Here is a 23,130-nt window from a genome sequence, read left to right on the forward strand (position 1 = left end):
TTTTGGTCCATTTCTTTAATCCTTTATGTAAGTGCAGATGTTGTGATATTTTGATTGAAGGGTGATGAAGGGTGGTTCACACACTTCCTCCTTTCTTAGAGCAAGTGGAGATGACGGTTTGTATAAAAAGAAAAACTTACCAGGTACTTCAATTTTCTATTTTATTAATTATTGTTTGGTTTTTGAAATGTTGTATTCAGAGAGAGAGAGAGAGACTAATTGTCCTTGAGAAACAAGTTTCTTTGTCTACGTTGTGAGAATTTGCAGTTTAAAACTTTCATTGGTTATTATATTTGCTTGAGTTAAACTTAGATTTCTGGAATTTGACTTTTTCTTTTGTTTCTCTGTTCAGAGTTGACTTCATTTCATTCCAGTAACTCTCTAAATAGGTCCAAGAACTCGCTAAATAGGTAGTCAAGAAGAATTTAGTGTTGCCTTCCTTTTTTGCCTGCTGTTTACTCTCTTCTTGGTTGCACTCTCACTGCTTCCTGATGTTGAATTTGTAATATATTAAGACCCAAAAACTAGATAAATGGCTAACTTTGATGTAAATTGATAACAGCAAGCCACTAGGTCAAAAAAACAGTGAGTCTTACCTTAGAGTTTTTGGGGATACCATAACCACATTTTGTATGACAATGATTAGGTTTTCTTTTAGTATCACCTTTCTTACTTGATATTAAATGTGTATTTCTAGATTTTTTTTTTTGCTGCATGCGCTTATGTTTATGCAGATAGAGATAGCAATTAGTGTGGTTCAAGCATTAGGAGCAGTATTTCACTCTCAAAGGACTTCGTTTGGAGGTGTTCAAGGAAAAGTGAAGTCTTTCAATACATTTTAACAATATGCATTTATGAAATTTTGTATTATAGTAAATGTGTAATTTTGTCGATTCTTATATATATATATATATATATATATATATATATGTATTGATTAAAAATTAAAATTAAAATAAATGTAAATTACTTTATGCAAAATCAGCAATAATTGTTTATGCTAGTCTATGTACAATGTATGCCGTAATTGCTTTCACAGTATTACGACACTCAACAAACGCCGTATCAAATATCAATTACGGCACACATGTATGCCGTAATTGTTTTCACAGTATTACGACACTTCATTAACGCTATATCTAATTTCAATTAAGGCGCGCAAGGCATGCCTTAAAGAGTATTTACAACGTGTTTTGCTTAAATTATTCACGACTACTAGAGAACGTCATATTTGACAAAACATCTTTTACGACAAAGGCTTTTACTGCTTGGGGGCTCACGCTGTGAATAATCGTTTACGGCGCTCTTTGTGCGCCACAAAAGACCAATTTTGTTGTAGTAATTTTTTATTGTTTCTCTCTAAATGCATCACGGTGCTTACACGAGGATTCAATAATATTAACCAAACTGCTAGCAGTTACGAAGAAAGTGGCAGCATCCTCATTTTTCATTGCTACGGCTATAAAAGCTAGTTGAAGTTCGTGTGCAAAACAATGAACATAAAATGTTTAAGGATATTTGTTCAAAATATTTGTTTTAAGACCATTTAGCTCACCTCTTATAGTACTACTTCCATCATAGTCTTGTCCTCGTAACTTGGACATACTCAAATTTATTGTAGCAAGCAATCTCTCAATGACCTCTTCAAGTTTGATACTAGTTGTAGATGAGATAAATTGAAGACCCAAAAACCTTTCAATTACTTCTCTTTTGTTCATATAACGAATACCACTGTTGTTCTTGAGTTGAAACAACATGTGATTCATCAACCAAAAGAGAAAAAATTGTATCGTCCATACCTTTAATGATTGTATCAATAGTTCCAAAGGCACAAGCTTGTACAAGATTTTTTGAAATTGGAAGAAATACACTTATGATTTTTAAGAGCATTCTCAAACGCAACATTCCTAACTTTCTCATCATGATTGACAAGAAATTGCATAAGCTCCATTTAATTACCCTTACCGCTTGATTTCAACGACTCATCAGGGGCACAAATAGGAAGACATTGTGGCAGCAATTATCTAGTGCAATCAAGTGCGCCACTAAAAAAAAATGTGATTAATGCGAGCTTCATTGGTTTTGTTAACCCTAAAAACTACCAAGCCTACGTGGCGCGCATGGCGAGTAATTAGTAAGCTAACTACGTCCTTCAGTTTTATGCAGGGCGTGCCAACTCGTCGGTCGAGGAGTAAAATTTGTTGATGTTTGTTTATACCATACTTAGGGCCTCCGTATTTAGACCTCGTATAAATACTCGAGGGACTTAAATGTAATTATGTAATAAAGGAATGGGCAAATATGTAATAAGTGAGGAGCTCTTATTCTATAAAAGGACTCATCACCCTCACAATTAGAAAAGGCCATTTCTTAAGCCATGGGAAGAGTTCTCTCACCCTCAGAAGCTCTCTCCCTCACTCCCCTCACTTCTCAAAGAAATATAATAATCACTGTGGATGTAGCCCAAACCTTGGGGTGAACCACAATACATCTTGTGTTATTTACTTTCTTGCAGATTCACGGTCGGATTTACGTTGTTCCAAGACCCCTCCGATTTTGTGCATCAACATTTGGCGTCGTCTGTGGGAATCGATACGAAAAGTTATGTCGGTTCTCTTTCATTTTCTCACTTCCACCGTGAATCTCCAAAATCACAAAAAACTCAGAAACCTTTCTCTCTCTCTCTCTCTTTCTCTCTCTCTCTCTCTTCAGTCGTAGTCAGTACTCATCGTTTCCAAGTCAAAGGACAAAACGAAATAGAACCCAACTCATTCAATTTCTAAGCTTCTGAAATCAGAACTAGCATAAAATGAAAGAAAGCTGCAGATCCATCCTCATACAAACAAAGCAGCCGACTCGCAAAAAGCAACAAAGGGGCTGAAGAGAAAGAAGTGAGAAATAGGAAGAGAGAGATGACGCAGAAAGGGAAGCTATTCAAAGGGCAGCAGAAAAGGAAAATGATTCCTCCTAACCGTCATGGAAAAATGACTCAAATTCGCAAAGGCAAGCGAGTAATCAAGCATTCGAAGGTCACCGACGAGATGAATTCCAATCCACCCAACCCATTTCAGAAACGGATCCACCACCACCACGCCTCCGTTCCGAGATCCATCATCAACAACCCCAATGCCTCCGACGCCTCCTCCTGGGTCGGCTGGTGGTCCTCCTCTGCCTCCATTGCCCTGCCTGAATTCACTCTTTTCGTGCTTAAATCGGCATCGGACTCCGTGACCCGTTCCAACTTCCAGCCTTACCTCGCCTCCGTCTCCGACTCACCTTCCAACCACAGCAACAAGGAGATCTTCCTCCGTGAGCTCATCAGCAATTCATCTTATGCTTTGGACAAAATTCGTTTCAAGAGCCTCATGGACAAAATCAAGTTCGATGCTTAGCCAGAGCTTTTTATCAGGCTGGGGCCTGACAAGGTTAATAAGGGTCTTTCCAAGAAAATTCCGGGAAAATCTCGCCTGAATTTTCCAAGAAAATTCTAGCTTAACATCCAATACATTCAAAGATCTAGAGAGAGAGAAAAAGCAAGAAGCAAGCAGTGAAGGCAATGAAGCTAAATTGGATGCACTGGTTTAATCATGAATCTGCCAGATGGGTTGAGATGGAAGATGGTCTTCTCATCAAGGTACTTCTCGGGGATCACAAGCTTGATCACGTGCTACTTGAGATTAGCGGCAATCTCATCGTTTGTCACGGTCTCATCGTGCTGGGTTGAAATCAGGATAGTGTAGACACGAATTGGGACAATGGCACCCTTGTCATTGACATACTCAATAGTAACTTGGGTCTTGCCATCAGGTCTCAACCAAGCACAAGTCTCGTTCTTGCGAACCTCAGTGAGCTTGGCACCGAGCTTGGTTGCAAGGATGTGCGTGAGTGGCATGAGCTCGGGGGTCTCACCCGTCGCAACAGAGGCAAGGACTTGAAGCTCACAACCCCAATTCTGGATGCCAACTCATCCTCGACCCACTGCTCGACTCAGCCCCCACTCGCTCCTCTCGACTCACCTACTACGATTCGTGGCTGCATTGATGGATGTTATTATTTGCTCTTTCCCTTTGATCTTTCGGCGTGTCTGCACATGCATGACAGCAAAATGGAGAAAAAATGATTACTTACAGTGATGATCTTACTTTAAGGATTTGGAGATTATAAAAAATTACGCCTAAAAGATTGCATCAGACAGAGATGGGGAACATAGGTGGGCAAAGAAATGGAGTGGGAGAAACAAAAGCAAAAGCAAAGCAGAAACGAAAGCAAAAGCAAAGCAGAAACAAAAGCAAAAGCAAAGCAGAAACGAAAGCAAAAGCAAAGCAAGAAACAAAAGCAAAAGCAAAAGCAAACGCACCAACGATCTGAAACTGTCGAAGCTTTTGTATCGAAACCTTTGTTTTGAATGATGTAATTTATTTTTCTTATCTTTCGCAGACATCTGTATAAACCTCATCAGAGGGTAATAATAATAAATAAAAAATTTTAAAAAAAACAGCAAGCCCAAAATAATGGGCTGGAATGTTATATGGAGGACCAAGGCCCATATGCCCAAAAGAGCCAGGCCCTATGGCCCCAAAATTATTCGGCAACCTGCTGCTATTACCACAAACCAGGTGATCAAAAGTACACCCAGTACTCCAAAATTATTCGGCAACCTGCCGCTATTATCACCAACTAGGTGATCAAAAATACGTCCAGTACTTCAAGATTATACATGAGCATTACTCATGTCAATCATACATAAACATTCATGAGCATCACTCATGTCAATCATACATAAACATTCATGACCATCATTCATGTCAACATTCATAAGCATCACTCATGTCAACATCCATGAGCATCACTCATGTTAGTCAACATAAACATTCATGAGCATCACTCATATCAATCAGCTTCAAAAGCTTCATTTACAAAGCTCTAGCTTCAAAAGCTTCATTTACAGAGCTTTAGCTTCAAAAGCTTCATTTACAAAAGCTCTAGCTTCAAAAGCTTCATTTACAGAGCTCTAGCTTCAAAAGCTTCATCTACAGAGCTCTAGCTTCAAAAGCTTCATTTACAAAGTTCTAGCTTCAAAGCTTCACTTGCAAAGCTTCACCTACAAAGCTTTAGTGCAGGGTATAGAAATACCGCATCTGAACAACCGTCACTTCGGCCCATACATGGATTCAATTTGAAGTCTCCAGCCAACAGACTCTATAAACCGAAGACTTGGGGGACTACATTATGTACCATATATTGGGCCTCAACTGGGCCTCATGAAAAATACTTGGGGGACTTAGCCCATTATTTATGTACTGAGGAGCGAGCCCTTATTCTATAAAAGGGACTCCTTCACTTTCATTAGAAAGCACCCATCGTTTATGTATTGAGGAGCGAGCCCTTATCCTATAAAAATGACTCCATCACCATCATTAGAAGGCATCAACTCTAGCCCATCGTTTATGTATTGAGGAGTGAGCCCTTATTTTATAAAAGGGATTCCCCCACCTTCATTAGAGAGCAACGCCGCCAGCTGAGCAAACCGCATCGCCGCGAGCATCACTCCTAACCCATCACCTATGTATTGAGGAGTAAGCCCTTATTCTATAAAAGGAACTCCTTCACCATCATTAGAGAGCATCGCCGTCTACTGAGCAACCGTGTCGCCGCGAGCATCAACTCTAGCCCATCACTTATGTATTAAGGAGCGAGCCCTTATTCTATATAAGGGACTCCCTCACCTTTGACGCCACAAGCTGAGCCAACCAAGGCAACATAAGCCACAAACCGAGCAGCCTCGCAACATGTGCTACTTCTAGTTGAGCATCATTTCAGATTGGGCACCGCCTCATATTGAGTATCAGTTCTAGACGACATCTAGTTACTTCGACCCACACATAGACTGAATTTCAAGTTTCTAGCCAAAAGACTCTCTTGACTGAAGACTTGGGGGACTACTGTTTATACCATACTTCGGGCCTCCATATTTAGACCTCGTATAAATACTTGGGGGACTTAAATGTAATTACGTAATAAAGGAAGAGGCAAATATGTAATAAGTAAGGAGCCCTTATTCTATAAAAAGACTCATCACCCTCACAATTAAAGGAGGTCATTTCTTAGGCTATGGGAAGAGTTCTCTCACCCTCAGAAGCTCTCTCCCTCACTCCCCTCATTTCTTAGAGAAATACAATAATCAATGTGGACGTAGCCCAAACCTTGGGGTGAACCACGATACATCTTGTGTTATTTACTTTCTTGCAGATTCACGGTCGGATTTACGTTGTTCCAAGACCCCTCCGGTTTTGTGCATCAACAATGTTGCATTGGGTGTGCGGCTAACTTCTCGATCTTGCGACTGCAGTCGAGGAAGGAACACGTCTCGGCCTTCAGGTTCTAGAGCTTGAAGACAAAGCTACTAGTTCTGCGAAGTTCACAAATCGTCGGCGCCGGATTCGGTCACGGTGATTATGTTAGTGAGAGTATAAGCACGCCGAATCGACACCAAAGTATAGGGACATAAATACTCAAAACAAATGTATGTCTTGATTATGAAAGTGGTTCGGCCATCAAAATGCTGAACTCTAAAACCTACTTGCGAATAACCAATCATAAACGACTAGGCGTTCAATGTGCCGAGTATAGTAACTTGTAACACCTCGCTTCACCGAGAAGGCTAACGAGATGACATTTGCTGATAAGGATTCAAAAATCTTTCTCGACCGAGACTTGAATAGATAACCAGTGGGCCCTGTCGAAGTGCTATTTATCCAAACTGAATGTGCTCCACGGTCGGCTGATTCAACGGCAACAATGCTATTTATCCAAACTGAAGATGTTCGCCGGTTACCTTCACAGTGGTGTTTATCCAAATTGAAGATGTGTTGGCGAAAAAAGAAAACAAAAATCTCAAGGTTGTTGAGAGGTTTCGCGTAGAGCGAGGGTATACGCAGGGCAATTTATGTGTTGAATTGGAGAGGCTTGTTTTGATGTCTTCCCTCCCTATTTATAGTAGCCAACCTGTATTGAATCCTAATCACTCCCGGATTAAAACTCCTTTCCCTTATCCAACTTTATCTCAGCCAATCCTACTCCTACTAGGACTTTGAACATAACTTGTTATCAGGCAGTATTCAATTCCAGCATCATGATCCTGTCGAAACTTCTTCTCATAACAGGACTCATCCACATCCCCAATTCCCCAATGGGATATGGCCAACTTCGACCGCATGGTCCATGAGCTAGATAACCCCCAACGACACCTGTACACGGCCTCTAGGCCGAGAAGAATTCTAAACTCGGCCCAACCAACACTGGGCCGAGAACAATTCTAAAATCGGTCAAAAACAATATTTTTGGGCCCAAACAGGTTTGTTTGATCACAAAGGTTTCAATATGTTGCTTTTGTGTCACCAAATCTCTACCTTGTTGTGAAGATTTACTATGAAGACTTTCAACACCTACCTCCCTTATGAAGATTTACTATGAAGACTTCAACCTTCTCAGTGATGGCATCCCTACCAGCATTTCCCACTTTATCAAAATCACATTTGAAAAGATAGTAATAAACGACATCATTTGTTATACTTTATTTCAACCACCCAAAATTATCAAACCAGCGAGTGATAGATCATCAATTGCCCTTCCCTATAACTTTTCTTGGCATTTTTTATGGGTTTTAAGTTGACAATGATCCTTTTGTAGATAGTGTCTTTGATTTTTTTGCGATAATTAGGCTCATAATCGATCATTCAAGGTTTAAGTCTAGGTTTTGCATAAATATTAACCAATATTTCATCTAATTCAGTTACATCACTTTGTTGTTAAATACCCAGAATATTCGAAGGAGGACTACCAGGAACATTCTGAGAAGGAATACCTGAAATATTTGAAGGAGGATTTAAGCATGGTTTCTTAAAGTATCGTTCCATTATGTAACTGTATAATGAAAAAAGGTCTTAGACTTTTAATCCTAGAGACTACTGTGACTAATAACTAAGTAAAACAACAATTAAATTGATCAATAAAAAATAATCATATAAAAAATTAAGGAAAACTAATGAAAAGGGCTTGAAAACTTTGAGTTTTAACGACAATGACAAAATAAAGGGTAAAGTGAATAGTACCATGACTTTTTAGTGTAAAAATGTGGTTTTTCGTTAAAGTGAACATTACCAGAAGCTTTTCGTTAAAGTTTCCTATAAATTATTCAATAATCACCAATTCAATTAAATCAACAGTCAACAATCAACAATTCAATTCATCAATAATCAATAACCTTATTACACTGTAAGTCTATATAATTAAACAAAATTTCATATTGCATTATCATAGTGGTTTAATTTAAAAAAATTGGGATTTACCTCAAAATTGGTTGTGCCCGGTGGTGGGGATTGGCGGCTGACGGCGGCGTGGAGGACGATGGCTCGTGGAGGAGGGCGAAGGCTGCTGGCTGCTGCTTGGATGGAGCTTGGACCAATGGCAGAAGGTTCTGCCTGCCTTCTTTTTGTCTAGAGTCTGTCTCCAATTCGATCGTGGATTATAGGAAACGAGTGGTCCCACTTTCATTATGGGCACAACTATGCCGCTTGCTTATTCTTCTTTTTAGCCATCCTATCAACCCACTTGTTTTCTGCCTCTAATTTTTCCGTTACCACCTCGTTTATTATTCCCATAACGATCAACCTCATCATCGTCGTCATGCAAGTCAAGAGCATTGTCATCACTTCCTCCTGTTTCGGCAGATCGAACGCGACAATTTTCGGTGGTCGTTGCCACTTTTGCTACTCTTACCAAGAACCATGTTACTGGACTTTTCACTAAGATTTGGAGCTCCCAAATTCTCCGCATTTACTTTCTTTAACTTGTTAATCTCCGAGATAACATAACTAAATAAATGAAAAGATGGTTTAAACTTTAAAGAGCAGATAATAACAACAGAAACTACATTTCCCGTAACCCTACATATTTTTCATTTCCTTGGGATAAACACTTCAAACATATGAGGCAACTCGACCGGGGATCCATTAAACGAGTATCCACTATCCAGTCACTGGTGCCAAAATGTACCTAAAGCCTTCCAGACATCTAAACTACTGTTAGACAAGCATTTACTTAAAGCTTCTTCCAAACCATTCCTATAAAGGACTCAATGCCTGATGGTGAGCTCAGCATTGAGATGGAGTACGGAATTGATGAAATAGATGCTGTCATCGGCCATGAATGCCGTCCAGGGTACGCCAAGCAAGTTTCGATACCCAACAGCCTTGCCTCCGGTGAAAGTGTAACTGCCTTTGAATTTAGACAAAAACTCCTCTCCGGGCTTTGATCTTGCTGAGAACTCATAGTCAACTGTAAAACTAGCCGATCCCTTCTCTTGCATCCCCAAAAACAGCCCAAAGCAATGAAATGAGCTTTGTTGGTCCATGTTACAATGTGCTGACAAGAAAAATCCCTGCCCACCAAGGAAAAAAGCCTGTGAGTACACCCGGCCTGCTGGGAACAAACATGCACACTCTTCGCGCTTTAGGTCCAGGAACACACTACACTGTAAGCGGGGTTCTACAAATTCCACCAGCTTGACTGGCCGGTACTTGTAAGACCGATCCACAAAGCGACGAAAGGCAGCATTGGCATCCGCTGCAGCTAGGGTGCGCTGCCTGTGCGGTGTCTCAGACTTAAAAAACAAAGCCTCCAGCACTATCTTTGTTGCAAGTCCAGGATCAAAGTCACCGCAGGTTAGGACCTTCTTAAGCTTTCGGCAAGACATGTGTGGAAAACGAATGAGCCGACCAAGGCGTTGGCCAAGGACTTTGCGTCGTTCTTCTCGTTTTGGGTAATGGGTCCGAGACCACTTTAGAACAAAATCATAAATACTATCCTCTGACACCGCCTGGATATCATTACTAGACAGTACAGCCTCAATACCGACCAGGGGCAAGCTCAGCACCTCATCCTGGAACCTGGACATATATTTGACAATTCAAGAATTATACTCTAGAATATGCAATTTACGTTATAAAGATAACATACATAAATCACTTAACATTGATTTAATCTAGCGAAACGGAAGGAAAATGCTTTCCAAGAATTCAGACCATCTTAGTAAATATCAGTATTGGAAAACAGGGAAGAAAAGGTGGTTACAAGTCGAGGAAATAAAAAGCTCCATCAACTTATTTAAAGAAACATTACACAAACAAGAGAGCCTTCACAAACAGGTGGAAACTGACAAGGATCATAAGACTTAAAAACTTCAGTAAAAGAAACTAGAGTTCTATAAAAGAAGCTCACTTGGTTATCTCTTTGTAGTGTCCAGCAAGAAACTGCTTTGCTGCATCTGTCAGTGGCTGAACTGCATCGGACATCAAAATACTAGATGGAAGGTCCAAATATAGCAAAGCAGACTCGCAAGTCATAGGCAACTTTAGTAGTGACCTACTGCAATATCTCATGCAAGATGCCACCTCAAATTTGTCAGCAACCTTGAACACGTCCAACAAAGCAGTAGGTGTCATCGCAGATAAGGTGTTACTATATATGAAATTAAGAACTTTCATAAGGGGCGCTTCTTCTGCAGTTGTATTAAAGAAAGAAAGTGTATTTACTGTTAGAGAAGGCTAAGATATAGCATAACTACAGTATCCAATTTCCTTATAAAGATGGTCCAATATTTTCAACTAGCTGATAATATAATTCAGGAGAAAATACCAGATTCATGAATTCTTAGAGATACTTGGCGTTGCCCTGACTCTCTCATCCCATTTGAAAACAACTAGCCAAGCAAAAAAAGAGCAAGTGAGCACGTGTAGATAGCCACTGATCAAAAGCAGCAATCATCATGACAGGATCCTCACCTTATAGAAAAATGGACTCTTTGCTGCCAAGATTGGAGAACTGACATGTAAGGTTCTAACCTTAACAACCGTATGACAGTCCGGGTTCCAGGCCAAGTCGTCTCCTACAAAATTTTCTAGTAAATTGTCAAAATCCTACTGTAACCGGTTAACAAATGCAACAGCGACCAAGAAATAACACAAGCCACATACGTAGTCCAAATGCAATAATTGCGTGCTATTTCACATTGAATAAAGTAGAATTGCATGTCTTCTAAAAAAGATAGATTTGTATGTAAAATCACTAAGCAGTCTAGGAAGCAAACAAACTTTATGTTCTGTATATCTTATAGGAGTGTTTGCTTAGTTTTTAACTTTTTATTAAAGAAAAAAAGGTTCATACAATTATTCCAGTTCAGGCAGATTGGAGAGTATATACTAACAACAGAGACCAAAAGAATGTTTTACTCCCACAGTGGAAGGAAACTCACTCACTGCCGTAGCTTCGTCGTCTTGATTTTCAAATACCACATTATCCTCTGTATCTGGCATGTCACAATTTAAGACCTGCTCCACACAGTGCACAGGAATGTCCTCAGCTAAGGGCAAAAGAGCAATTACACCCCAAATCAGTAACATGCATATTCACATTGAATCTAAGAACTAAACTATGCTTTTTCCGATAACTTATAAACTCAAACAATCATGATAGGTGTGCTGAGTGCGCATACGATTAGAAACTCAGAATGTAAAGGCATACAACAGGGGTAAAAAGGAAAAAAGAAACCTAGAAATAAAAAAGGAATACTTGTTAAACAGAGGCAACTGTAGAAAGCCATTACACCACCAACTTATCATTATACGTTAACAAATAAGCTACTGCCAAACCCCTATAATTAGGTAGGACCAATTCCATAACTGGCTTTAGGCATTCAAACCATTACTCCTTTCTTCAGCAACATCATCCTCTTAACAAAAATTAACTTGTTAAACAATCATGAATCCAACAAAAAACAATCACGAAAAAACAAAGCGGTATAATGTAACAATCTTTAACCAATAAAGCATTACAAAACCCATGCTATTAGACACCAGTCGCACCACCCATCCTAATGGTCGTAAATAATTAAACTGTTACCCCATTCTTCAACCCTATCAAACTCTTAACTAAAAGTACATAAACTCCCATTTTCTCCAAATTAACAAAACCACGCTTCATGTCGTTCTTCGGAAACTATCGAATACTTCATATTTCGCAAACCCTAAAATCTATCAATCAAAATTAAGCCAATTCCCAATACACCCACCCACCTGAGCACTGTCAAGGCACACACTAACCATCAGCTAGACTCGAAATTTTCGGAAAGAAAACACTAAAGACCAAATGTCTCCTTCAATTTCCAATTTTCTTCACAGATACCAAACAAACCTAACTCCATCCAGACCACCACCAACCAAGCACCGAAAAAATTCAAAATTTGAAGGGCAAAATTAAATACATACCATTGTCTCTCTTAATCTCCGCCCTCCGTCGCTTTCTGTTACGCGCCCAATCGGAGACGGCAGAGCATCCGACGACTTCCAATTTGCCCTCCGGCGAATCGGGTACGATTTCGATCAACATAACCCGATCGGAAAATTTTCTATCGTTAAACGCGAACGCGAAGTCTTGGACCTCGTTGTCGGAGCCGACCGACTCGCCGGCGAGCCCACTCGGCGATGCGTCCGAGTCCGTAATCATCCGAGGACGGGAGAGATCGACGTTCGCTTTCCTCATGGTGCACTGCAAAACCCTTCCCCAATGTGTAAACAAGTTGTAATTTTTTCAAAGGCATTTTAGTTTTAAAATGGTTTGATGGGATTTGTATAACTCCTTTTTTAGATTTGAAATCAATAAAATTTGTACTGAATTTGTCTAGTGTTAATTATTTTGATCATTTCTTGAAAAATCATCATTAAATAAGAATAGTTTGACCAAAATACACTTAATTTTTCCAAATCATTTTGGCCATTGTTTATTACGTTAAGGGTATATTTGTTATTTTGATTTTTATTTAACATAATTTTGTACGGAATGATCAAAATGATTAATGTGGACAATCTCATGTCTATTTTTATTGATTTCAAATCTCGAAGATTAAAATGATGTGTTATAGAAACCTCAAAGACCATTTTAGTTAAAAAGTCTTTTTTAAATTAAATTAATTTCCAACAAACATAAATAAATAATTTTTTTTTTAAAGCACTTTAGAATTCTAAATGTGCACTTACAAAATAAATTTTAATACTACGGTTAGTGTTAAGTAAGGTTTTGGAGTGACTCAAACAGATCAAATAGGTGCGGTTAGGTTTAGAATAAACACTCAAATGTGTGGCGGCACATACCTACATTGTTGAATTTCTAAAAAATAATACTTGTGCAATTTTTTCCTTGATAAATAAAAGGACCTAAAAATACAAAATAAATCTAAATCTTGGGACGTGTTTACGTAACCGTAATCGGAATCAAAACAAAGAATTGAATTTCGATTACGAAGTATTGAAGCGTTTACAAACTCTTGGAAAATAAAAAGAGTGGTGGAGCCCACACAGAAGAAGTAATCCAACTTCCCAAATTGGAGGAATTGGACTCCTTAGATGGGTGAGGTATTTGGATTCCGGAAGAGTGACGCTATCAAGAATGTATTTTTTCTACCTATTATGACCCTAGAATTATTTCCAAAATTTCAAATTTGCCACTCAACCCAACAAGCCCACCACTCCCTGCGCAGCTTGCCTTCATACGTTTCCACCTCACTTTCCAGTTTCCACCTCCCCATGCGACCATGTTTCACTTCCAAACCCAGCCCAAGAACCCCAGCCACGTCTCCCCCAAACCGGATTCGAAAATCAGCCACCCAAACCCAGAAAATAAACAATTCAAATCCAAATCCAAAACCCACCAATTCGTGGAATCACTAAAAAAACCGAGAAATCATGAAATACTTCGCAGGTAGAAGAGGTGGTTGCTATGGGGTACGGTGCGTCGGGAAGATCGAGGTGAGGGCTAGGAGAGAAAAGGTATGCAGACTTGCAAAGAGGGGATGAGTGTTTTATTCAACTGGGTTTGAATAAGAGCAAATTAAAGTGTTGAATGTTTTAATATTGGTAATACAATAAATTTGTATACAAATTTAATTTTTTGGAATAAGGGCATGAAATAAAACGAATTAAAATGTTATTAAAAATAAATATACGAAAGAAATAAAGCAAAAAAAGAACAAGGATATTTTAATAATTATATTGATTTTTATTCCGATTAAGGTGAATTAGTAAACAACTTATATTAATCCATTTTCATTCCTATTCTGATTCCAAAACATTTAAGTAAACAACTTCAATTGGAATCCAATTATGACTCCTCTTGATTCCAATTCCTCCACAATCCAATTTTTTTTATTTTGATTACAGTTACGTAAACGGGCCATTGAAGTTTTGCAAAGCGTTTGTAAGACAAATTGACTCACTCACGCGTCGAAGTGTTGTATAAATAATGAGTACAATTATTCGGCCTCATATTTCAAATCCATAACTTACATTTACATTTATTTCTTACATTTGGGACTAGATATCAAATTACTCACATTTATTTCTAAACTTAACAACACTAATGATATCAAGCTAGTGCCTTTTAGAACCATGTTCACCCTATAGACTCAAACATGTATCGTAAGACCGACCACAATTTTACCATAAAAGTCACCACTTTCTAGAGGTTCATGTATCTGATTTATTTGTTTTTGTCTTCCACTCATCTGTTAGTTTGAGAGTCCTCCTAGACTTAAAGCCTCTCTTCACTCCTTTTTGTCTTCCTCCTTTTACTAATCTCTCAAATCCCTAACCTCCATTCCCTTTGATTTTCTTAGACCTTATATCACCCAGTCTCTAATTTCTCATGAGAAATGCTTTATATATTCTTTTTTTACCTCTTGTGTATTTTCGTTCTTTTAGTCAGTGAATTGAATAAATCAAGAATACCAATGTTTAAAATTAAGAGGGGATGTATAAAAAGTAAAAAAGTTGCGCATAAGTGATTTTCTTTCTCAAATGGTTTAAGTAAGGCACTTGCCCCATTGTCATATGTTTTACCGTTTTATTTTTTTGTTACGTTGCATGTTATATGGGCGTTGCTTATAAAAATGTTATTTGGACTTTGTGTTATTGGGTTTGGTTCCGCATATTTTGTTGGCCCAATCTTTCTTTATGTTGTGTTTTGTAGGCCCAATAAACAAGGCTTGTGGATTTGGGTTTTGTAATTTTATCAATTTCTAACAAATTTTATCTTTTGTAATCACGATATATTTTCTTACTTTTTATCTCGTGTTTTAATTTTAAACCAGATAGTCTAAGAAGAAGAAAAAAGAAAAAACAAGGAGAGGTTTGGATGCCAAATAAAGTCTTGTGTGGTCAAATGCATTACAAAATTAGTACAAAGTCAAACTATGAACATAACAATCAAGTATGAGGTCCAATCCATCATTCCATAGCTTTTATATTTTTCCTAAATCATTACTCCCTAGCAGAAATCAGCCTAAATCACCACCATTTTAGCATAGGAGAGCAATCAACGCATGTCGTTTATGCTAATAAGTGGTATTCCCACCAGCATTCAATTGACCTAGATTTTCTTTCTTCTTTCCACATAATCCACATTCAATTAGTTCTCAAAAGCACTTAACTTGGATTGGATTCTCCTCTGTGAACTGCCACGGTATCGTTGTTGTTCGATCTGACAAAAGTCAAAAAGAAACGTTTGGTGAAAGCTGTTCAAAAAAGTCCTTCCCCCCAGGGACCACTTAAGCAGGCTGACCCTCTTTTGCAGAAAACACATAATCATACACCCACAAAAGCACTTTCTCCAAAAGCCAAATTCTAATTAAGAATCCCTTCAAGTAGTACAACTCCTGATAGAAAGAAGGCTAAAACATATTTTCAGCTGCATTGTTTAGAGAATCCGAAAAATGAGCACAAATTCAATGTGCTTTTGCTTCTTCACATTTGTACTTTTTTCATGTGTGTGCTGCTTGAGCAACTCTACTACTGAGTCTTTGGATGTGTTTAGTAGAGATTTGGCCTTCAAGGCGCTTGCAGAGCGCCGGGCTCGCACCGGCTTTCTGTACAAGGCTGTCCTCCCCGCTAACCTATCCGGCATGGAAGTCTCCGTCGTGAGGCTCCTAACCCGGCGGTTGTGGAATAGAGGTGCTACTAATTTCAGCTGCTTCAAAATTCCATCAAGGACCATCCCAATGCCTCATGTGAAGAGACTGGCTTTTGTGCATCAAAATTTGGGCAACTGGTCATCTTACTACTACCCTCTTCCAGGTTACTCACTAGTCTCTTCTGTTGTTGGTTTTACGGTTTATGACGCTTCGAATACCAGCTCGAAAAGCACCACAAAGCTCGGCCTCAACACGATGGGGAAACCTATACTGGTTCAGTTTCCGAATCTCACATTGGACAGAAGAACAAGCGCAAGGGCAAAATGTGCATCATTTTCTGCCAAAGGGACGGTTTCCCTCAGCGAAATGAGATCACCTGGTGTGTGTTACACCACAGAGCAAGGTCATTTTTTGATTGTTGTTCCGTCCAAGAGAAAAGGAAGCATGAAGCATTTGTGGGTTATAGGGTTCGTGCTTGGATTTCCTCTGATAGTTGTGGCGGGTTATGTTGGGATTGTATTGTTGAAGCGTCTAAGGACAAAGAAGATTGAAACAATGGAGAAACAAGCTGAAGAGGATTTGGTTCTCGAAAACAGATGGGTTTACGGTAGTAAAATGCCTTCTGCTGCATTTACAAGAACAATGCCGGCTCTTGAGAATGGTTATCCATGCCGCGGTTCATCGGATCACTTCATCTGAAGGTAAATCAGAAGGTACTTGTTTGAACGAAGGCAATAAGTATTGAATGGAATTGTAAATTTGGATGATTGGCATGAAAAAATAAGCATTAAGATTTGATCTCCATTATCTCTGCTTGACATGTTCCAGAAAGTGTAGCTTCACCTTCACATCATTCTCCTACAGTTTACGAATGCTTGCATTTATTTCCGAATATTACTGAGATACCTAATGTGGCCGGCACTGTCCAAACATATGTCGTGTGTTACAGAATCTGAATTATAAATAAAATTGCAACGCCTCCATATACGTGGGAGGGGCACTCCTCTCCCAAGTTTTTCTCGAAGCGTTACAGTTTACGCAATAACACATTCATCCCTCTCCTCTTCTCCCTCTGCATCAACCCTTCCATCTCAGTTTCCACCTCACTCTCCATCTCCATGCACAATAACATGTCCATCCCCCTCCCTTTCTTCCTCTCAATCGGCCCTTCCAACTCAATATCCCACATCATCTCCCTCTCCAGCTCCCACTTTCTCTTCATCTCCCTCTTTCTCACCATCTCCCTCTCCCTCTCCCTCTCCCTCTCCCTCTCCTTGAGCAATTACATCTCCATATCATATAGAGTGGTCTCCGTTCTCCTCCTCTCCCATTTGATCTCCCACTCCCCTTCCCTTTCCATCTCGTTCTCCCACTCCATCTCCTTTTCCCACTCTTTCCTTGTCCTGCCATTCTCCTCCAACCAAACGGAAAGGGACGCCCTCCGGGGAAGAGAAATAATCCGAGTATCATCATCATCTTCGGCATCTCCATGATCATGACTGGACTTCTGGAATAAGTTGAATCAAATTTGTCGTTAGAAAATGTTTACTAGAGGCCCAACATTTGATTATATCACTTGCCGGTTTGCAATTGGGTTTGAAATCATCACATATCAACAATTTCTTGTTTGAATCATCATATCATACTCGAAAGCATACCACTCGTCATGATAACCTTCAGCTACCAAATAGACCTTCCCATAGGAAGCTTCAACCAAGTAAAAATTGCATGGTGCGTAGTTCGTCTGGTTAGTTGGGATGGTAGAGCAATCCAAGACTTGGAGTTCAACATTAAAGGAACTCGGTAAGCAGGTGCATGAACTTCTCGAACGGAATATACAAAATCATCTAGTAGAAAAGCATCAAATCTTCTACGTAGTAAGCGAGATGTAATTACCCGGCTCTCTGCAAATTGACGCCCAAACTCTACTTCTTGTGGGACCTCTGGTGCAACAGATGAAGGGCACTCCTGAAATACTGCTGCATTTTTGAACATCTCTCTGAAGCTTTCGATCTGAACCCATTTCTTGTTTCAACCATTATACTCGAAAGCATGCCAACTATCATGTGTTTCTTCAGCTATCAAATAGACTTTTCCATTGGAAACTTCAACCAAGTAAAACTCGCATGATCTGTTGCTCGTATTGTTAATGGGGATGGTGGAGCAATCCATCATGTCCCAGACTTGGAGTGCAACATTGAAAGCACCGATTAGGGAGCTCCAACGGAAAATACAAAACAAAGTTCCATCCATATAGGCCAACTCCCTTGCTTCCTTGTCAGTAGGATCAGTTGTATAAATCTCATTCCATGTTCTATCCCCAGTGTTATCGGAGCTTAGGATATGAACATCAGTGAGTCTTCTGGCCAGGACAAAAATAACACAATCGCCATTGTAGTGGTTGGAGCAGAGGTGAAAGTGGCTACATGTCTGGGTTTTGTACTTCAGTTCCAAAGGAGAAGACTAATAATCTTGTTCCGAAAGGGATTATCGAACCAGAATATATATGAACTACCATATTGATGTACATCTACTTTTACCTTTCTTGAGAGAAGCAGCCAACCATATTTCAAGGTGCAGACTTTCGCGTTCATGAACAACTTTCTTGCAGCTCCTCTGATGTTGTTTCGGACTGATTACGTTCGTGTATTCAAAAGATCAGAGAGCTCCATTACGTTGAAAAGTTCTCCCTTGTGCTTGATGCAACCATGGTTCATTAGCCATGGCGCATGGCTCTCTGGTCGACCCTGAACTAATTCATCAAGAAAAGCTTGCTGCCTAAGTCTTGCATACTGCCATGTTTCGTGTATTCATATAGTAATTCCCTTCGCCTTTGATTTAGGCCTTCAATTTAGGGGTAGAGTTGGCGGCTTCTTATCAGTTCAGAACTCTCCGTGATACCCGGTTTCGTTTTCTGCCCGAAGTAAAAATCCACAGCGCACAATCTCTTAGCTGTTTTACTCGTCTGTAATTGGATTCATTAAAGGAGCACTGTAGCTCCATGTGCTTTGAAAAAAAAACCAGTTTTCCAAAGCTGCAAGTAGCAGGTTCAGCTTTTTTCTTTTATTTCAGCTTATTCTCACAGCAGCTTCCAAAATAAGCCTTTTTTTTTTCAGTTTACCAAACATCTAAAACCCTCACAGCTTTTTTTCATGGGTGGTTTTTTTTTAAGCACATCACTCCCAAACGAGGGCTAGGTCAGTACTTAACCATCTTCTGACTAGAGAAATAGTTAGCTGTAATCTACCAGTTGCAAGTCCAAGCAGCATGATTGCCATTTACACAAGAAAGTGAAAGCTTCTATCTTATAAACCTAAATGTTCTCTCCATTTCTCATTTCTGGATTCAAACAACACGAAAATACGTGAACAATGGAGGCAAATCAAATCATAAGCTCATTGAACTCAAAAAAGGCACATGCAGTTCTTATTAATCAAGGGTAAAGCAATGATCGCTAAGCCTAAGCAAACAAGCCTCCAACCCTGAGAGACGTACACAATTCAAATTTGATTATCAAAACAACCACCATCCAATCCAAATCAAACTAGCAAACAACACCACCTCAATTGAGTGCACCGACGCCAGAACCGCTCTTCTGAGCGAGCTTCGTCCACTCGGTGTGAAAGGCCCCGGGGCGATCCACTCTCTCATAGGTATGAGCCCCAAACAAGTCCCTCTGAGCCTGAACAAGGTTGGCCGGAAGCCTACCCCGCCGATAAGTGTCAAAATATGACAAACTGGCACACATTCCGGGAGTGCTAATCCCGGCTGCCACTGCCAACCCGACAACCCTCCTCCACGCAGCCTGCCTCTGCACCATTTCTTTAGCAAAATCTGGATCAACAATCAAGTTGGGCAAACTCTGATTCCTCTGGTAAGCATTCTTGATCCGATCCAAGAACACCGCTCTGATAATGCAACCGCCTTTCCAAATACGAGCCAACTCCCCCAAATTCAAATTCCAACCCTTCTCCACACTCTTGGCCCTCAACAAGTTCATCCCTTGAGCATAACTGCATATCTTCGAAGCGTACAATGCCTGCCTCACATCATCAATCAACCGCTTCTTATCAATGCCGCTCGTCACGCTGCCAATCTCCTCTTTAAACCCTGCCTGCTTCAGAGCCTCCTCGGCCTTCTCTCTCTCCTCCTTCAACCCACTTAAGTACCTGCAGTCCAAGGAAGCAGCAATGGTGGGCGCAGCTACTGACAGCTCCGCCGCCTGCTGCACCGTCCATTTCCCGGTCCCCTTCATCCCCGTCTTGTCGAGCAGCTTATCCACCAAAAACCCATCCGCTAAATCATCCTTAACCCTAAAAATGTCGGCCGTAATCTCAATCAGGAAGCTCTCCAGCTCTCCCCTGTTCCACTCTGAAAAAATCTCCCCCAATTCCTCATTCGTCAGCCCTCCGACGTTCTTCAGAACGTCGTACGCCTCCGAAATCAGCTGCATGTCGCCGTATTCGATTCCGTTGTGGACCATCTTGACGAAATTACCAGAACCCCCTTCGCCGATGTAGGTGACGCAGGGGCCATCCTCCACTTGGGCGGCGACCTTGTGGAGGATGTCCTGGACGTTCGTGTATGCCTGGTGGGACCCGCCGGGCATGAGGCTGGGCCCGTGGCGCGCACCCTCCTCACCGCCGGAGACTCCCATCCCGAGGTACAGAAGCCCCCTACCGTTGGCCTCGGCGATTCGGCGCTCGGTATTCTCGTACCACTCGTTGCCGCCGTCGATGATGGCGTCGCCGGGCTCCATGTGGGCGGAGAGGGCGGCGATGGTCTGGTCAACCGGAGCTCCAGCTTTGACGAGGATAATAACGGATCTGGGCCGTTCGATAGAGAGCACAAAATCGCGAGGGTTGTACTGCCCAAACAAAGGGAGGTTCCCCTCGTTGTGGGCCCGGTCTACGGTCTCGTCGACCTTGGAGGTGGTGCGGTTGTAGACGGAGATCGGAAACCCTTTCTCGGCGATGTTGAGGGCGAGGTTTTGCCCCATGACGGCGAGGCCTGCCAGGCCTATGCGCGACAGAGCTGGTGAAGCTTCCATGGCTGCTGCTGTTCTAGAGAGAGAGTGGAGTGAGAAAGAGAGAGAGAGGAGAAATGGAGGGTTGGTGAATGAGGGGGTGGGGAGAGAGATATAATAAGGGGATAATTGGGTTGGGGGTATTTTGGTGACGGACTCGTCGAGGGAGTGAAGGGACACCAGCGAGAGGAGGTGCCGTAAGACGTCGATGACCACGAGGTTGCTGCACGAAACGCAACGTTTGTGTTTGCTCAACAAGCATGAGAAGTCGTCGACTTGTTTTTGCTGAATTTTTTTTTTTTTCATCCTAGTAATTTAACCCTGGCAGTGAGAATGAAAATTCAAATTCCCCTCTCCTTTTACATTTTTATTTTAATGGAGATGAAATACTTCTAATACAACGGTTTCTCATGCAATCAAAATCAAAAGCCTCTATAGCCGAATCAGAAGACAATAACCCAAAAAATGAGGGTTGGCAACAGTAAGACCCATATGAGCTAATGTGTTCACCACGAAATTAGTCTCCCTATGAATATGCTTCCCACTAATAAGCTGGAACCCAGAAGCCAACCATTTGATATTCTCTATGATAGGTTTAAGATGTCAAGGGGAATCCAAACATCTGGCACCCCCTGGATGACTAGCTTAGAATCACCTTCCATCGTCAACTTCTTCACACATTTGAGCTTGGCGAACAAAACTCCTTCCTTTAAAGCAACGACCTCCGCAATTGAAATGGTGGTGCCATCAAGGTTCAACGCCCCAGCACCCACAAGTTGCCCTTCCTCTTTTCTAAGAACAAAAGCAGTTGCAGAACGATCCAAACTAACTGACCCATCAAAATTTCATTTCACATAACCATGAGGAGTAGGATGCCAGTAAATGGGGTGTTGGTGGCAAGGGTCACCTCGAGATATCTTCTTACAATTAACATTAAAAAAAAAGGATAAGCCTATACTTACGGCAATGGAGATACTCATAGCCAAACTAGGAATCAAACTTCTAAAAACTTTATTATTTCTATCATTCTACAGTTGCCAACAATTTAGAAGAACTGTACTAAGATCACTCAAATCATTGCATTCAGCATTGTCAATTAATTCTATCCAATCTAACACATTATTAAATTGAGTCAAACTATTCTTCCAAGGACTTCCTAGAGAAAGGTTCCATATTTCTTTAGCATGCTCGCAATTAAGAAAAATGTGATTTTGAGTCTCATCCTCATTGCCACAGATGGGGCACAATTGGTTAATATTCTGAATGAATTTACACAATCTCATCCTAATATGAAGTTTTTCATAAGTAAGAAGTCAAGCAAAGATTTTTACCTTGGGAGGTATCATTAACTTCCATATCTTCTTAAGGAGCTTCTGCCTTTTAACTTCTTGGTTATTATTACTCTGAATCCAAGTCGACGACTTAATTGAGAACTCACCGGTAGAGAAGTGTTCCCACACGAAATTATCACTTTTATTTTGAAGGGAAATATGCACCACACAATTTTTTCTCACATCATCCATGTCCAATGACACACCCTGATCCCAACATCCGAGGGACAATGGGATGGCCACATGTTCGTCGACACCCAAGGGAGACGCAAACTATTTAATGAATGCATATGCCGAGAACATGTGAAACATGCATATAAATTTCCCGCATAAATACGTAATGTAGTATTCAAATACAACCTTAACAAAATAATATAATAATATTCAGCCATCAATAAAATGATAGTGATAATGCATGACATGTTCAGAGCATACATCTAATTTAGAATACAAGCGAAATGTGTATAGAAAGTGCTATTACAAGTGATGTCAAAAGCAGAGAGGAGGACACGATATCACTGGTAGGGGAATGTCTCGTAGCTCGGATCGTATGCCTCGTTCCTATGTCCGAAGGGGGAGCAAAACAAACATGAGTGGACCAAATTGATATATAAGTAGTACAAACATAGTTATTCAACAACGTACTAACCCCCAAAGTTTATGAAAACTCATATAGCATAATATGTAATAGGTTTTCTGAAAACCCTAGCATGCCATAAAACTTCATAAATTATATATTATATATAGTGTGCTTA

The 23,130-nt window shown here is 40.4% G+C and overlaps 5 protein-coding genes across 6 annotated transcripts; 2 read left to right on the plus strand and 3 right to left on the minus strand.

Annotated features, from left to right (window-relative positions):
• The first annotated feature begins 2,223 nt into the window (after nucleotides 1-2,223).
• Nucleotides 2,224-3,672, plus strand: LOC126598852 (endoplasmin homolog). The gene has a single exon (XM_050265215.1). The coding sequence runs from the start codon at nucleotides 2,913-2,915 to the stop codon at nucleotides 3,390-3,392; it is 480 nt and encodes a 159-aa protein (XP_050121172.1). The 5' UTR covers nucleotides 2,224-2,912; the 3' UTR covers nucleotides 3,393-3,672.
• Nucleotides 3,673-8,933: 5,261 nt separating this feature from the next.
• Nucleotides 8,934-12,655, minus strand: LOC126598850 (BTB/POZ domain-containing protein POB1-like). Of its 2 annotated transcripts, none has more exons than XM_050265211.1 (6): nucleotides 12,324-12,655; nucleotides 11,312-11,419; nucleotides 10,842-10,945; nucleotides 10,696-10,759; nucleotides 10,279-10,558; nucleotides 8,934-9,947 (listed from the first exon to the last, which is right to left on the minus strand). In XM_050265211.1, exons 1-6 carry the CDS (start codon nucleotides 12,595-12,597, stop codon nucleotides 9,134-9,136), a joined length of 1,644 nt encoding a protein of 547 aa, XP_050121168.1. In that variant the 5' UTR covers nucleotides 12,598-12,655; the 3' UTR covers nucleotides 8,934-9,133. The 2 variants fall into 2 exon arrangements, with proteins under 2 accessions (XP_050121168.1, XP_050121169.1); XM_050265212.1 differs by having other exon boundaries at nucleotides 11,312-11,387; nucleotides 12,324-12,464.
• A 3,127-nt stretch (nucleotides 12,656-15,782) lies between these two features.
• LOC126598851 (uncharacterized) lies at nucleotides 15,783-16,822 on the plus strand. The gene has a single exon (XM_050265214.1). It carries the CDS (start codon nucleotides 15,821-15,823, stop codon nucleotides 16,715-16,717), a length of 897 nt encoding a protein of 298 aa, XP_050121171.1. The 5' UTR covers nucleotides 15,783-15,820; the 3' UTR covers nucleotides 16,718-16,822.
• Nucleotides 16,823-16,882: 60 nt separating this feature from the next.
• Nucleotides 16,883-19,281, minus strand: LOC126598853 (uncharacterized). The gene is made up of 2 exons (XM_050265216.1): nucleotides 17,915-19,281; nucleotides 16,883-17,525 (listed from the first exon to the last, which is right to left on the minus strand). The coding sequence occupies exons 1-2, from the start codon at nucleotides 18,011-18,013 to the stop codon at nucleotides 17,301-17,303; spliced, it is 324 nt and encodes a 107-aa protein (XP_050121173.1). The 5' UTR covers nucleotides 18,014-19,281; the 3' UTR covers nucleotides 16,883-17,300.
• A 135-nt stretch (nucleotides 19,282-19,416) lies between these two features.
• On the minus strand, nucleotides 19,417-21,259 carry LOC126598849 (6-phosphogluconate dehydrogenase, decarboxylating 3, chloroplastic). The gene has a single exon (XM_050265210.1). It carries the CDS (start codon nucleotides 21,066-21,068, stop codon nucleotides 19,581-19,583), a length of 1,488 nt encoding a protein of 495 aa, XP_050121167.1. The 5' UTR covers nucleotides 21,069-21,259; the 3' UTR covers nucleotides 19,417-19,580.
• Nucleotides 21,260-23,130: the final 1,871 nt, after the last annotated feature.

The sequence above is a fragment of the Malus sylvestris genome, chromosome 14 (assembly GCF_916048215.2).
Source record: "Malus sylvestris chromosome 14, drMalSylv7.2, whole genome shotgun sequence".
In the NCBI taxonomy this organism is placed as follows: Eukaryota; Viridiplantae; Streptophyta; class Magnoliopsida; order Rosales; family Rosaceae; genus Malus; species Malus sylvestris.